Source organism: Bos mutus, chromosome 14, assembly GCF_027580195.1.
Source record: "Bos mutus isolate GX-2022 chromosome 14, NWIPB_WYAK_1.1, whole genome shotgun sequence".
NCBI classification, from domain to species: Eukaryota; Metazoa; Chordata; class Mammalia; order Artiodactyla; family Bovidae; genus Bos; species Bos mutus.
Window position 1 is genome coordinate 66,092,113 of NC_091630.1, and position 17,127 is coordinate 66,109,239.

A 17,127-nucleotide genomic window follows, 5' to 3' on the forward strand; every position below is an offset into this window, starting at 1 on the left:
TTTTACTAATTTTGGCCACTATGCTTTTCTTAATTAAAATGCCATTAAAACTTGTTATTGAATATTTACTGATTTTGATCATCATGATTTTCTTAATTAAAATGTAATTTAAAATGTTCTTGAACTTTTGTTCATTTGGGTTATTACAATATTTTTAACAAAAGATACTACACATTCTGTTAATATGAGGAAGGTCTGAATGCATCTTTAATATTAGGAATGGGTCTCCCAAACGCAAAGGTTGGGAATCACAGGTCCAGATGATTTATTGGGTTCTTTCCAGGCCTAACATTTTGGGATCCTAAACTGCAGTGGCCAAAACAGTGGCCATTAAGCCACATGTAGCCATTTAAATTTAAATTAATTTTAAAAAGTGTACTCAGTTGCACTTGCCACATTTCAAATTCTCAGTAGTCACATGGGTTAGTGGTCAGTGTTGGTAATAAAACATTTCATTGTTGAAGAAACAGCCTTTTCTTGGAGAACTGAGTGGTTTATTTATTTTTTTGCCTTACTGAGCACCTTATGGGATTTTAGTCCCCTAACCAGGGATCTCAGCAGTGAGAGTGATAAGTCCTAAACACTGGACCACTGGGGAATCCCCTGAGTGATCGTAATAACATGTTGTCCTTGCAATGAGATGGTATATGTGCGTGTGTACACTCAGCCGTGTCCAACTCTTTGCAACCCCACGGATTACAGCCCACTAGGCTCCTCTGTGGAGAAGGCAATGGCACCCCACTCCAGTACTCTTGCCTGGAAAATCCCATGGAGGGGGGAGCCTGGTGGGCTGCTATCTATGGGGTCGCACAGAGTCGGACACGACTGAGCACCTTCACTTTCACTTTTCACTTTCATGCATTGAGAAGGAAATGGCAACCCACTCCAGTGTTCTTGCCTGGAGAATCCCAGGGACAGGGGAGCCTGGTAGGCTGCTCTCTATGGGGTTGCACAGAGTCGGACACGACTGAGGCGACTTAGCAGCAGCAGCGGCAGCAGGCTCCTCTGTCCATGGGATTCTCCAGGCAAGAATACTGGAGTGGGTTCCATCTCCTCTCCCAGTGGATCTTCCCAAGTCAGGGATCGAACCTGCATCTCCAGGGTTGGCAGGTGGATTCTTTAGCACTTGAGCCACCATGGTCTTAAAACATAATTCTTAGAAGAATATGAGTTTGAGGCTTGAAGGCACTTAGCCTTTGGTTCTGTCATTGAAGGGAAGTAAGACACATGCTGCTAGGCGTGTCTGATGGATGGGTCCACTCTTCATGGGACAGTTTCTTTTTGCACCTTTGATTACACTGGGTAACATGATGCTCGAGAATAGCCGTGCACGCCAGCGAGTGTTGATTCAGCCACACCCCAAACAGCCTCACCCACCAGATGACTATGAAACTCAGAAGCCTGTGCCCAGGATCTGGAGAAAGCCAGACATCAGGATTTTGCCAGTTACTAGCCCAGAGGAGCCACCAAGAAGAGGAAGAATGGAGAAGCCATCCAAAGCCAAGTAATATATTTCCTTTTGCTAGCAAGGTTTCTGGGTGTGGCCAGAGCCAAAGGGCCGGGAGCTGGGAAAGGAGGGCCTCCCTTCAAAAAATCCTTAAAGATTAACTGAGACTTAAAGCTTAGGAGGGAAAGTTCATGGGCCAGAAAGGACGGCTGGGTCTGACCATGCACTTAAAGGGCTTCCCAGGCAGCTCAAGTGGTAAAGAACCCACCTGCCAATGCAGGAGACGTGGGTTTGATCCCTGGGTCAGGAAGATCTCCTGGAGAAGGGAATGGCAACCCACTCCAGTATTCTTGCCTGGAGAATTCCATGGACAGAGGAGCCTGGCAAGCGACAGTCCATGGGGTCACAAAGGGTTGGACATGACTGAGTACATACATGCACCTAAGAGACAGAATTTTCCCCTTCTGATGAGAAAATATATCATATTCATTGTAGAAAACTTGGAAAATATAGAAGCTATGAGGACTTTAAAAATCACTCACAGTATCACTGGAGATAACCACTGTTAATATTCTGAACATTAAAAAAATTCCTTTAGCTCTCCCAACTGAGCCATAAGGTGAAAAATGAAAGCAAAAGTGTTAGCTGCTCAGTCCTGTTCGATTCTTTGTGATCCCATGGCTCCTCTGTCCATGGAATTCTCCAGGCAAGAATATTGGAATGGGTTGCCATTTCCTTCGCCAGGGCATCTTCCTGACCCAGGGATCGAACCAGGATCTCCCACACTGCAGGCAGATTCTTTACAGTCTGAGCCACTGGGGAGTTATAAAGGGTTAACATTAAATGCTTTGTATTTTCAGAAACCAGGCCCTTTTCTGATGTAATTGCACTAACCTATAAGGCCAGCTTAAACTTGTGGTTTCTTTTCTTGCTCTGGCCATCTCTTGCTTCAAAGTCTCTTCTCTCATTTTGTAAATAAGAAGTGGGGTCTTTTTAGTCCTATGGTCTCATTCTTGGACCTGCCTGGGGAGTTTTGCTGGGGCTCAGTCTGCACCCCTATGGCCACAAGGGCCTTGGGGAAGTTAGTCGTGTGTCCAGAACAAGCCTTCGCTCTTCATTTGGCTTGGGGCTGGTGAAAAGGGGTGGGATGATGAAAAGCGGTCTAAGCACATTTGATTGTTTCATCTACAAAGCAACTTGGTAGAATTAGCTGGGCACATCGTCAGCTCTGCCTGGGGACAGGACTGGGGTAATGGTATACAAATGGGCTGCTGAATCATCTTTGAAAACTCAATCATTTATTAAATATATCTGTTACGAGTACAGCTCTTTACTAGGTTCTGGGTCCACACACACGGATCACCCAGATCTTCTCTCAGAGCGCTTGCAGAGAAGTGGTATCGATGAATAGCAAAGTAGATGACTATGATGCGGGTGCTGTGAAATTATGATAGGAGTAGGAACCTGGGTGGGAAGAGAAATTTCATCCATTTTGAAGGATCAAGGAAGGCTTTTCAGAAAAAGTGCATCTAAGCTGAGAAGTGGAGGGTGAATGGAAAAAAACATTCCTGAATGTGGAGAAGGTGAGAGAATGTTCCAGGCAGAAGACACAGCAGGGGTAAAAGCTGGGAGGTGAGAAAGCATGATCGCTCTGAGAGGACAAGTTCAGTAGGGCACATGCCATGTCTGTCTGCATATTTTCCTGGTAAATGCCTTACACGGTAATGTTTGCTTCCAGACTGGCCTGAGTTGATTTCTGATGGCACATTTCCCTTCCTCCTCAAGGGTTACTGTCACAGTTTCTCAAGAAGACCCAGGTGGGGGTTGCCTTCCTCAGGCAGCCCTGCTAGATTTCCTCTGGGGGAAAGAAACTCTCTCTCCTCTGAATTCCCACAGTGCTCTTGTCCACTCTCACTTTCCATTTTACAACAGCTACGTCCAATGTCTCTCTTGCTACTTTCTGGAACTCTGAGCAGACTGAGGTCAGGGACAGTCTGTCTTCCAGAATTTTACCTGGTGCCTGGAACAAAATTGCACATGCACAGCATATGTGTGTCCAGGGAGAGCTGTGCTCAAGCAAGGACTGGCCTTCTATGGGGCTGTCTTGTACTTCTTGAGATTTTATTTTATTTTTTTGGCCATGCTGCATGGCATGTGGGATCTTAGTTCCCCAAGCAAGGACTGAACCTGTGCATCCCTTAAGTGGAGTCTTAACCACTGGACTGGGAAGTTCTTTTTTTGAGATTTTATCACATCCTCTCTCCCTTTATAATCATTCTTTCCCTCTATAGACCTGCCCTGATCCTCTGCTATGGCCAGGCTCAGGAAAATTTTCAGAAGAGGATAACGACATTTGATTTCATTTGTGCATGCAAATTGGATGTGTCAGGATGAAGGTTTCAAGTGGAGTTATAAATAGTGCTCAGAGCAAGGGCCGTGCTGTGCGTGGAGAGAGAGTAGAGCTTCTCACTTGGGGAGTGACACTGCAGTGTGTCAGGGAGGGTTTTTGGCAGAGTTCATATCCAACCATTATGCATGTGTTTGGCTGCATTTATTGGTAAAATAATGAAATAGTTCTAAACCAGTGGCTGAGTGGGCTCCTATCTTGAACCCAATGAATGTCCTGACACCCAGGATCCACTGGCATCCGGCAATTAATGGGTTAATGCTGATCAAGGCAGGGGGTCTCCTGGGTCCTGCACCGGTGCCATTTCGACAGGTCAGTACCCACGCCGCTTTGAATATCAGCCCTGATTATCAGATATATGTCTGTCAGTGATAGTGAAGACTTTCCTCCTAAAGAAAGATTTGGGGTGGGAGTGGCTTTTGATAAAAGAGAGCTGATTAGGAAACCCTATACAGGAATGAGTCCAACCCTCGAGTTAATAATGGACTAACAGTATCACCCTAGGGATGTTGCTTCACCTCTGCTTCTCTGTTTTCTTGTCTGCAAAAGAGGGAAAAGAATTCATTCCTGTTATCCATCCGTCCACCCATCCATCCAACAACCTGCTCATCCATCCAGCAAGCAACTGTGCATCCCCAACCCGGAAATGTTGCCTAATGCTGGCCAGACAGATATTTAGGGAGTTCAGTTTGGGAAACTGGTCACAAATCTAGTTTTGAAGGTTGAATGAGATGTCGAAAGCACAAGCCTTTCAAAACAGTGGAGGATTTCACTTATGGTGAGCCCTCACCACATCAGTAGAAACGTTACTTCCATGGTGTTGGCTCAGGAGGCAGACTAGGGCATTTTGGTGCAATTTAGCAGTCAGGAAGGCCTTTTAGGTCTTCATCTATTCATGTCATTTGTAGAATCCTGCCTCTACCAAAAGACTATGAGTCAGTTTCCATTTAACTAGTATTTGATAAGAGCCTTCTTGTTCCAGATACAGTTTTCTTTCCCCAAATGAAAAGAACCTTACAATTTTTGCTGATTGTAAACATAATGCACAACTTTTATAAAAATGTAAAACCACACAGTAAAAGGTATAACTGCTGCTAAGTTGTTTCAGTCGTGTTCAACTCTGTGCGACCCCTTAGACAGCAGCCCACCAGGCTCCCCAGTCCCTGGGATTCTCCAGGCAAGAATACTGGAGTGGGTTGTCATTTCCTTCTCCAACACATGAAAGTGAAATTGCTCAGTCATGTCCGACTCTTTGCGACCCCATGGACTGCAGCCCACCAGGCTCCTCCATCCATGGGATTTTCCAGGCAAGAGTGCTGGAGTGGGGTGCCATTGCCTTCTCCTAAAAGGTATAAAGATGAAAGTAAAATTACCCCAATCCTGCTTCCCAGAGATTAATACTCATCTTTTTGATGAAAAATCCCTTCAGGCATCTTTCTATGCTGATATGCATTTTTAAAAACATAGACTGAATTGTGTTATACACGCCATTCTGTAACCTACTTTTCCTCTGAATGTTATCGACATGCACTGAAAATTCCATTATCCAGTGGGTGATTGAAAAGAAGTGTTTAATATTGAAAAGCACTGTGACTTTTATGGTTTCTTTTCCCATATCGTACCAAGATTCTGTGAGAGTTAAATCCTTTTCTTGCATTTTCTTCTTAAACTAATCAAGTTTGTGCTTGTGTCTTGTATGGTTCTTTTTCAATTCAATGAGTACATATTACCCTGTCGTTGTTAATGAATACCTGGTACTCCACTGTATATACAAAATACATTTATTTAATTAGCCTCCAGCTGATGAATATTTGAGTTATTTCCCATATTCGGCTAACGTAATCATTCCATAATAAACATCCTTGTGTATTCAACTTTGTTCCTTGGTAAAGTTTTATGATCTCATCCTCAGGATAAATTTCTAGAAATGAGAATCTGGCTGAGGTCAAAGGTTTTTAAAATTTAACCTGTATTTGTATCAGGGGCTATTATGGGGCAAGAGAAGTTGTGGAAACTCGAGGCTTAGCTGGGTTGATGGGACTTCAAACTCATGGCACAATCGTAGAACAGTCCAGAAAGCAGACAGCCGAGGAGTGAATGCTTTTACGTGAAATGGTCACTGAATGTTGGAAGCAGTTTCAGAGAAAGTGAGTGAAATGATCTTGCTTTGGAGTCCTTAAAAATAGCTGGACCTTCATCACTGAGGTTACCTCTTAGAGAGCTCTGTTTAAAGGCAGTTGGATGAATAGATTCTTTTTGTTCAACAAATACTTCATGAGTGCCCCTTCAGTGTGCGGCATGGGGCAAAGCCAGGGCAGCAGGGGCGGTCAGTCCATGGGGGACACAGCGTGGCCAGTGTGAACTGCAGCTCAGAGTGGGTGCGCTCCGGCCAGTTCTTGGATCCTTCTGTGACTCTATGGCTTCCTTTAAACGGATGGGCACACTGTCTGGCCCCCGAGGGTTGTAATCCACTTCAAAATCGAGGATTCGGAGGTTAACGCTGGGTTGTCATGAAGAACCAAGACTAGACTAGTTCCGTGGCCCCCAGAGCTGGGAGGAGAGATGGTGGCATGGCGGCTCTGTCTGGGAGACAGGATTGAGCAAGGAGCACTCGTGGTGAGTCTGAATGACCACATAGCTTCTGTTGGGTAGGGAATTCATGCTTTATACAGGAAGACACGCTGATTTGACCTTTGGGGTTTCTTCCTACTCTGGGACTTCGTGATTTCATAATAAAATTTTAAGCAATGTAGTATACATTTGTTTACTCATTCAACAAATTCAAATGCCAGGTACTCTTCTAGGTACTGGAGACAAAAGACAGATCAGGTTAGGTGTCTGCCACTGAGGGACTGTTTTCTTAAAAATTAAAATAGAATTTAAAATAGAAAAGGCATGCTATAATATTTACCATCTTAACCATTTTTAAGAGTATTCAGGGGTGTTAAATATATGCACATTGTTGAGCAAACAATCTCCAGAACTTTTTCATCTTTTGAAACAAACTCTGAACCCACTAAACACCAGCTCCCAATTTCCTCCTCCCCTGCCCTGATAATCACTATTCTGAGTTTGACTACTTTAATAATTTTTTATTTATTTATTTTAATGGGAGGGTACTTTACAATATTGTTATTGTGTTTGCCATACATCAACATGTTGACTACTTTTGATGCCTCATGTGAGTGGAATCACATAGGATTTGTCTTTTTGTGACTGGTTTATTTCATTCAGTATAATGTCCTCAAGGTTCACCTATGTTGTAGGATGTGACAGGATTTCATTCTTTTTTAAGGCTGAGTAACCAGGTGGCTCTATCAGTAAAGAACCCACCTGCCAATGCAGGAGACATAAGAGACACAGAGCCTGGACTCAAGAGAGCCTGGAATCCTTCTCCCTATGCCCTTTCCCTACCCTACTCCCGACTTCAAAAAGAAATTGCCATGCTTGTAGATTCCAAGGGTCACTTTGGATCTACATGTTGAACTTCCATTGTATCTTATAATTGATGTATATGATTTATATGTTAGTGTCCCCCTACAATTCCTCCAGCCCCCCAAAAACCATTCATACAATGGTGATTATCTTTCTATATTCTACTTAATCCCACTGACTCTTACAGCAGCCCAGGGAGGTAAATATTAAGAGATGCTGGTGAAGACTCTGTAGCTAAGAAGGGCAGAGGGACTTCCCTGGAGGACCAGGGATTAATACTTCGCAGGTGGCACTATGGAAAAGAACCTGCCTGCCAATGCAGGAGATAAAAGAGACAAGTTTGATCTCTGGGCTGGGAAGATCCCCTGGAGGAGGGCATGGATACCCACTCCAGTATTCTTGCCTGGAGAATTCCATGGACAGAGGAGCCTGGAGGGCTACAGCCCATAGGATCACAAAGAGTCAGATACAACTGAAGCAACTTAGCATGTTCCAATGCAGGGGGATGTGGGTTTGATCCCTGCTTGGGAAGCTAAGATCCCATATGCCTTGTGGTCAAAAAACCAAAACAAAACATGGAAGCACAATATTATAATTAAATCAATACAGATTTGAAAAATGGTCCGTATTCAAAAAAAAAAAAATGGTGGTAGAGTCAGCTTGAACTCAGACTGACTCATCCAAAGCTCTTCTTTTCCTCTGAATCATGTGTCCTGGCTCTGGTTTCCAAAAATACAGCAGCTGTGATCTCTTGCCCCCGCATCCTGTCTTGCCCTCTTTGTTCTCCTCCGACTGTGTCTTTTCCTGTCCTGGGGAGGGGCTGCTGCACAATGAGTTTCTACTCTCTGAGCCAAGAGTTGTGGCTCTTGGCCATCATCACTCCAACATGGTGATGGAGAGATTTGCCCCCAAGATTTATTCCAAAGCTGGTGAGGAAATGTCTGGTAAGAAAGCGAGAGTCTGGAGAAGTTTTGCCATTTGCCTAGAGTCATGGATAATCAGTAAATGGCAGGCAGTGAAAAAGACAAGCTTCTTGGGAGCTTAGTTTTATATCACAGAAGTGAGTCAGACGTCAATAATGAGACTTTAACAACCAATCTCATTTTGGGGAAAATAAAAGATTCAACTCATGGCTTGGCTGAAAGATTGGGCTAGTCATCATAATAATGAGTCTAGTTATTCGTGAGATAAGAGGATTGATGAAAAAAAATTTTCTAGGTCTCTACTGGAACTGGTTAGTGGAAATAAAATCTGTATTAATCCTTTGGGAAAACCAAGTGAACTCTGAGTGGTAAGGATTCAATGATAGAAGTCACATTTCTTTATTCAAATATCTGAAGGGCAACCTAGTTTTTATTTGTGAAACTGAATTTTTGGCTTTGACTATAATAAGCATCCTATGTTTTAAAAATCTTCACACTGGCTTTTGTGGAAGCATTCATTTCCGAAGCGTTCATTTCCGAAGAGATCTTATTTTAATGCTTCTTCACAAGTTGTACTTCTGGCTGGTAGATGGGTGGGCTGGCTGATACTATCTTACTTTACTAATGCCTGCTTTATTCAAGGCAGAATCCCAAAGGCTGACAAAATAAACGTAGATCACATTTATCGCTTCTTCTCCACGTTCTGCAGTTACCTTGGAGAAGGAAATGGCAACCCACTCCAGTGTTCTTGCCTGGAGAATCCCAGGGACGGGGGAGCCTGGTGGGCTGCCATCTATGGGGTCACACAGAGTCAGACACGACTGACGTGACTTAACTTAGCTTAGCTTGGCAAGAGAGCTGAGTTACTTCAGTTTGACAGGATTTGTTCTTTATGAAGCTTTACTGACTGCTGTCTTACACTTCTATATATCCCTGTTTCTAAAGTTGTTGTCTGATGAGATTTCTTCTCACTGCTTCTTTTTCCCTTTCTGGAAAGGTATGCAAAGTTCATGTTGTGAATAATGCAGGGCTCTACTTATGTAATTGCTGCAAATGATGATAAGGGTTAGAGAGGAATATTAATTTCTCTATTAATACTTGAATATGAATCAAAGTTTCATTGATTTGTAAATTACCTTCTAATGGAATTTGAAAAAAATCTTCTCATCAAAATTTCTCCATAAATTCTCATTAAATGCTCACCTTTGCATACAAAGGATACAGATGAATTCACTGATGATTATTTCAACATGTTCAATTTTTTAGAGCAAAAAATCATATTTGGATTAACCAATATCACTGCTGCCTGGTGGTGACTTATTGAAGTTATTTATTGTTGGTGGAATGAGACAGTTTTTCTTTCCAACTGCTCTACACCTCTAATCTTCTTTCCCATCTGTAAATTCTTCCCAAGGTAAAACCCATAATAAACCTGCTTGCCTTGCAGTTAGGATGCTGACATTAGACTCCAGCTGCACCAGTCAGATGTGTGCACTTGAGATTTTGAATTGAAAGCTAGTGACACAAATAAATAGGTGGAGCATAGAATGATTTTGGTGTGGGGAAGGGCAAATAGCCTATTTTCTTATTTATTTATTTGTTTTTGGCTGCACCAGGTCTTCACTGTAGTATGTGAGATTTTATTTTCAGACCAGAGATTGAACCTGGTCCCTTGCATTGAGAGTGCAGAGTCTTAGCCACTGGACCACCAGGGAAGTCCCCAAATATCCATTTTCTCAGAGAGCAGTACCAGAGGTTCTGGCAGTACCTCTGGTTTCCAGTGTGGTGGATAAACTGAAGTATCTGTACCCAGAGGTGGGGTCTACCCAGGGGCTGTCTGTGATGTGTGAGGCACTGCTCCTGGCTTTGTAGTCTTCAAGGTCTTCCCAGTTTCCCTGAGAATCTGGGGCTTCCCTTGTGGCTCAGATGGTAAAGAGTCTGCCTGCAATCTGGGAGACTGGGTTTGATCCCTGGGTTCGATCTCCAGGAAGATCCTTTGGAGAAGGAAATGGCAACCCACTCAAGTATTATTGCCTGGAAGATCCCATGGATGAAGGAGCCTGATGGGCTACAGTCCATGGGGTCGCAAAGAGTTGGACACGACTGAGTGACTTCACTTTTGCGTCTCACTTTTGAGAATTTGAAACTGTCTCATATCCTTTAACACATTCCTTTTCTAGTTAATCTAGCCAGGGAGTGTTTCTGTAACTTGCCACTAAGAAATCCAACTGATACAACTGCAATATGAGGAAAAAGAAAAGGAAATAGGATTCTTTCACATGTATTCATATACATGTGTTTCAACAGCTGATGTCTTTCAACAGCTGATTCATATCAGCTGTTGAAAGACATCAGTAGAACAAGACTCTTTGTCAGGTTTTCTTATAGTAGCCTTCATTTATTTCAACTGATTAATGTTTTAAAACAGCAATCTAGAGACAGTGATGCACACCCAGACTGGGTGTTTCTAAGGGAAACAGAGGGTGTTTTAATACCAATGAATGGCTGTGAGTTTGGGACTCAACAGTGGCCTTTTTGTTGTTGTTTAGTCACTAGGTCATGTCCAGTGGCCTTAGGAAATGGCTTTAAAAGATGAACTATGAAGAAATTAAGGATAGAGATATTCTGGAAAGGCTCCAGGTTCTTAGCTTGTGAGGTATTAGGAGTTGGTTGAAATAAAGAATAGTTTCACTGGAGGCCCATGATTTAATTCTTCCACCCATTCATCCAGCTATATTTATTAAGCATCCATTCTGTACCATGCACATGCAAAAATATCAATGTTAAGGAGATGGTGGTGAGCTAGGCAGAGCTACACAAGCCTTTATTTTGATGCTCCAGGGTTTCAGAGTGTTTCCATATACACATGAGGGAAGGACGATGAGCTTTAGTATAACTGAAGATGATGAACACTGGAGATGTCACATGAATTATCCACCAACACATAGCCAGTAAGTAGTAGAACTGAGAATCAAATTCAATTCTTCTGGTTCCAGAATCTTACATTCTTTCCAGGATGCCAGCCCGCCTTACCTGCTAGAGTTCATATCAACAGTGAGAGACAGGTGTGAAAATAATACTTTTCTTGGAAGAAAGTCTGAATCAGAGAAGGGTTAAATTGGTAAATATAGAGGCAGGACCTCGCTTTCTAGGGCTTGTGGTCTTACTTCCACTCTGCAATTGTACTACCCCAGGATGCCTCTCTCATTTATATCTTGATTATAAACATAGTATTGAGAGATGCCCTTGATGGGTGATATTCAGGGAAGGGAAAACATTAGACATCTTTGGGATGAGGGTCAGGTAGCTTCAAATGTAGTCAAATGTGAGAACTAGAGAAAGAGGGAGGGCAAGAAAGGGAACTCTACCTACTTAGCCATTTCTTCCTAGGGCTGTGACTTTATAGAAGACGTGGTCCCACCCTCCCTGATACCACAGTCTAGTGGGCAAGATAAAACATGTACACACTGAGTCATTTCTATCCTCAAGCCTGTGCATATGTGTATCCTACTAGGTGGCATTATTTTCCTTCTCTTTTTTTTTAATTGAAATTTTTATTGAGACAATTGTAGGCTGTTGAGAAGTGAAGATAACATGCGATTATGGGAAATAATACAGAGAGATCTCATGCACCCTTTACCCAGTTTCTCCAAAGGTAACATCTTGCAAAACTATAGTACAATATCACAACTAGTACATCGACTTTGAAACAATCCACTGATTGTACTCATTCCTAAGTTTTACTTGTACTCATTTGTGTGTGTGTGTGTGTGTAGAAGTGTGTGTTTGACTCTATACAGTTGTATCACCTGTGTTAGGTTGGGATCTAACACCACAGTTAAGATACAGAACTATCCATCACTATGAGGATCCCATGTACTGACCTTTTATATTTTTATAACCATATTTCCCGCCCTCCCTGGTTTTATATTTTGTGTCTTGTGTACCCTTGGTATCTATAAAGAATCAATGAAGGGACTTCCCTGGTGATCCAGAGGCTAAGGCTCTGAACTCCTAATGCAGAGGGTTTGAGTTCAATCCCTAGTCAGGGAACTAGGTCTCACATGCTGCAGCTAAGGGTTTGCATGCCACAGCTAAAGATCAAGACTCCTGTGTGCCGCAGCCAAGACCTGGTGCAGCCAAATAAATAACTAATAATTAAAAAAAAACTCACAACACAAAGTAACATAAAAAAGGACATTTGAACAACTCCTGAAATAAAGTATTTTTTAAAAAAGAATAAATGAACTAACAATGCCATAAGAGATTGTATTACGTTTATATTTATATTTGTGTTTGTATTTATATGTGTCCTCTGAAGGAGAGGAAGAAGCCATTCATTTGAGCAGGGCCTTGAAGTCAGAGAAGGAGGCAGAGCTTCACAGTGAGTGAGGGACACCCATGACTTGGACTGGAGGGCGTAGTGACTAAGCACATGGACTCCACGAAGGCCTGGCTGCCTGGGTTTGAATTCCCTTTCCACCACTTACTGTCTGAGTGATCCCCACCAGGCAGATCTCTAGGCCCCCTCAGTTTTCTCATCTTTAAAACAGAAAGGACATTGTACCCACTTCAGAGGTCACTTGGAACAAGCTGCAATGGTGCACGTGTAAGAGTGCCAGGAAAGCGGTGAGACTCACCTCAGCAAACAGATGCCATTCTTACTAGTCTCACTTAGCAATCTGAGAAGGTCCTTCAGTGACCCGGACTGAAGTCCTGTCTCATTCTGCCTTTGTGAAGAGGTGTGGATTGAGCTTCCTCCTCGAGGCTGATGTGGGAGATAGTTCTCAGACGACACCCACCCTTAACACTCCGACAGTGGTTCTTGGTTCTTGCCCTGGTGGTCACTCTCATTGAGGATCCTGAGGCCTTGCTGGCATTTTCCCCATCTCTTCTTAAATGCATTCTATGAGGAGGTTGTTTTTTTAAAGGTTGTTTTTATTTTTAAATTTTTTCAATTTTAGTTTTGACTTTTTCAGGGCTCAGTTGCGGCACGCAGATCTTCTGTTGTGGTGCCTGGGCTGGTCTCTAGTTGTGATGCACAGGCTCTCTAGTTGAGGCACTTAGTTGGCATGTGGAACCTTAATTCTCCCGCCAGGGACTGAACCGAGACCCACTGCACTGGCAGGCAGGATTCCTAACCCCTGACCACCAGCGAAGTTCCAGAAAACAATTTGTTAATGAGCATTTAATCTGGGAATTTGTGAACTTCCTGAGTCACTGCTCTCCTGAATAAGCAGAGCTTTGTGTAGCAAAAGCCCCACCTACACTTTGCACACATGGTCAGTGGACGAGTTTGACCCCAGGCTGACCTCCTTCCTAACAAAGAGGCTTGTAGGAAATTATTCCTGAGAATCAGCTCCCTTTTCATCCACTTCCTCTTCATGTGATTGAGAGAGGTGTTTACTGCAGGTCTGATCTGTGGGTAGTGTGTCTAGACCTCTCCTGGTTCCACTGACATTCCTTTGTTGTGTACACACCTGCTGTGAGAAAATAAATCTTGTGTTCCAAAGACAAAAGGCAGTTAGTAGAGCAGGATTTGGGTTAAAAACCCTTTGCAAATCCCTTTGCCAACTGTCAAATCCACTTCCAGAGGCCACCACAGGAAAAGGCCTGTCTGAGGAGCCACAGAGACAATTTTTTTTAAGGATGAATTTGAAGAGCACCTTGGCCAGCACTTTCCACCCACAAATTTCACATGGCGTCCTCAACAATTCATTGTGTGCTGTGAAATATTACTGTCTTTTTCTCCCCTTAGAGATTCTTGCCATCTCAATAGAGCAGGGACTTCACCCATTAAGTGTGGGCAGTTATGGAGAGGAGAGTAGCGAACTGTTTCTTAATTACAGACACGGGCACATTCAGTAGGCTGGTGGGATAAGCATAAATTTAGGGGACGTGGGAAGAGGTTTTAGCCCTCACTGATGATTCTTAGCTAGTGCTCACTCTAAGGATGAAAAGACTTCTCTGGTGGCTCATACTGTAAAGAAACTACCTGCAAGGCGGAGACGTGGGCTTGATCCCTGGGTCAGGAAGGCCCCCTGGAGAAGGGAATGGTAACCCACTCCAGTATTCTTGCCTGGAGAAGTCTATGAACAGAGGAGCCTGGCAGGCTATAGCCCATGGGGTCTCAAAGAGTTGGACATGACTGAGCAACTGAGCATGCGTACTAGGGATGAAAATCTTATTTTCTATTATTACTCTGAGTATAAAAAGAGATTTCCCCTCTCTCTTCTTCATCTAGCCCTTCCCCTTTTCAGTATTAATATGGGTTTTCAAATTGTTATCTAATGTGTTATAATCCACTCCTGTTATTGATTTTGATACTCAAATTGTCTCCTATTTTTCCAGAGAAAGCTCCTTCAGGTTGGCTCCTGTGTCCTTTCCACATGCCCCCATCAGTTTTTTTTTTAGCAGTTTCTTTCTTTCTGAAATGAGACTTTCCAGGTTCCTATCTAACCTCTTGTAATTATGTTAGAAAAGCAGGAAGGTAAAAATCATTTCCCAGCTTTAACACTGGCAAACGTATCCTAGAACTTTGGCAAAGACCTAGCAGGTTCTGGACTGGTCCTATTGATCACTGAAGCTCCAGAAATGGGTCCTAGGAAAGTCACTGTTTTCTGTGAGAGGCAGCTGAGTGTAGATGCTGCTGGTGATAGGCAGACCTGTGGGCTCAGGCAAGTGCAGATTCATGGACATCTGGTCAACACGGCCCCTGGCACGTATCCATGGTGATGGGAGATGGGAAGCATATGGTAATTAAACCCACAAGGAAAACAAGTTCATTCAGGGATTTGAACTCTTGTTTCCCAGATGACACCAGGAGAGCAGCAAACCAGTTATAAAATTATCTCTTTGCTTTGCACCAGTTTAAACAGGTGCTATGGTAAAGAAGCTGCCTGCCAATGCAGGAAACATAATGAGATATGGATTCAATCCCTGGGTCAGGAAGGTCCCCTGGAGGAGGGCATGACAACTCACTCCAGTATTTTTGCCTGGAGGATCCCATGGACAGAGGAGCCTGACGGGCTACAGTCTACAGGGTCTCAAAGAGTCGGACACAACTGAACCGACTCATCACACAAACGTCTTCTACTCTCATATCTGTAGAGATGATGATCATCAGTAAAGGGAGACAGTAAAAGGATACTAGAGAAGATGATGAGGTGAAAAAAGTCTCCCAAACCAGCTGATGCAAAAAAAAAAAAGTCAAATGTCAAAATGTTTCATCAAAGCAGAGACATTTTGGGTCAGAGACTTCTAGACAGTTTGTGTGTTACTTGGCAAGCATCCCTTAAAGAACTTTGCAATGCCAGTTGAATGTGTGGAAAGAAAGCGATAGACCTGTGTATGAGGATGGGAAGAAGATTAGCCGCTTGGTTGGAAGGAGCCAGTGGCCGTGTCACCAGTGGCCTGATGTTACGCTAGGATGTATGCCAGTTGGGATGTCCCAAGCCAACTGCCCACATGCTTCAAAATTGCTCTGAACCCTACCAGTTGTTTCAAGGACAGAAGCTTAGAAGTGGACCCACACTCCTCAAGTTCGATGAGAAGGCCAGGTCCTGAGGAAGAGAAGAAGCCCAGCTAGTTTTGAGCCCATAATATGGTGCCCTACTTTTTCACCATAGAGGCTCAAAGCCCTTTAGTATTATCGACTTAGTTAATTATGATGTTGCCCTTTGAGTCTGGAAAGTGCATTGATATTTTTAAATAAAAGCTGATTGCAGCCTGATCTTTTCAATAAACAGTGGTGAATTTTCTAAGCAAAATGAGGGTGCTGTGACATCCATTCACTTGGACCCAACCGCCTCGCATTTTCTGGTCTTCCCATTGTTAGGAGAAGACAGTGACTATTACTAAAACACATGTGTAGTGTTCAAGCTTTAGAAAGTCAGCTTCCTGGGGATATTCAGGAGTTGAGTCAGCAAATACACACACTACTGTTCTCCTTTGTCTTGCCTCTTGCAGACACAGATAATCTATCAGAGTTTCATAACTTTCTATATAATATTAGTTGGATGCCTACAATGGATGGGATGATGGGGGCAAGAAGAGTGAAATGTATCTTGTCTCTCCTCTAAGAGCTTTTCAGTATGCTTGGGAAGAAATCAAGGGTGACAGCAACTGTTCTCAAATGCACTTTCAACCTATGAGAATTTTACAGTTACATGGAGTCAGAGCCATCCAGTTTTTACGGTACGGCAGTAGTAGAACGAGGATGGTATGTTTCCCCTGGATCTTTTACAATGTAATAGTATTTTCCAGAAAGACACTTGTCCTCTAGCCAGTTTTGGTTATGATTCCCCTGTGCTGTGCAGTCTAACTGTGATTTGGGTTTTTTTAATTGCACAAAACACAATAACATGCAGGTTACCCCCAGTGGTGGAACGTGTCTTATGGATATATTGAATATGGGATAGGGAAGCAGTGAAGTGTGGACCTTAAGGGCAGAAGTTCACAGTCAAGTCTTGGCTATCTTCTGGATGGTGGATCCTGGGCACATCAGCTTAAGCTCTCTGATATCTGTTTCTTTATCTGTAAAATAGAGACAGTGGTAGGTCCTTTACAGAGTTGTTCTGAGGATGAAATGAGATAAGAGTATAAAGATGTTTGCCACAGTTCCTGGCATATCAAAATGCTCAAATTCATAATTGCCATTATGATTTAAAATTTTTTCTCTTAAATATTTATTTTTCCTGCTGCACTGGCCCACAGGATCTTCATTCATTGTGTCACGTGGGATCTTTCATTGCACCACATGGTCTCTAGTTGGGCCCTGGGGGCTTACTTGCTTCATGGCACGTGGGATCTTAGTTCCCTGACCAAGTATTGAACAAGCTTCCCCTGCACTGCAAGCCAGATTCTTAACCTCTGGCCCACCAGGGAAGTCCTAGCCATTATTACTTTTGAAATTA

The 17,127-nt window shown here is 43.1% G+C and overlaps 1 protein-coding gene across 1 annotated transcript in view; it reads left to right on the plus strand.

Annotated features, from left to right (window-relative positions):
• Positions 1 to 1,381: 1,381 nt before the first annotated feature.
• Positions 1,382 to 17,127, plus strand: part of FER1L6 (fer-1 like family member 6) — a 175,765-nt gene continuing 160,019 nt past the window's right edge. Inside the window, exon 1 of the mRNA XM_070382444.1 lies at positions 1,382 to 1,504. Within this exon, the coding sequence (XP_070238545.1) occupies positions 1,482 to 1,504 (23 nt within the window). The 5' untranslated portion in view covers positions 1,382 to 1,481. The remainder of the gene's footprint in view (positions 1,505 to 17,127) is intronic.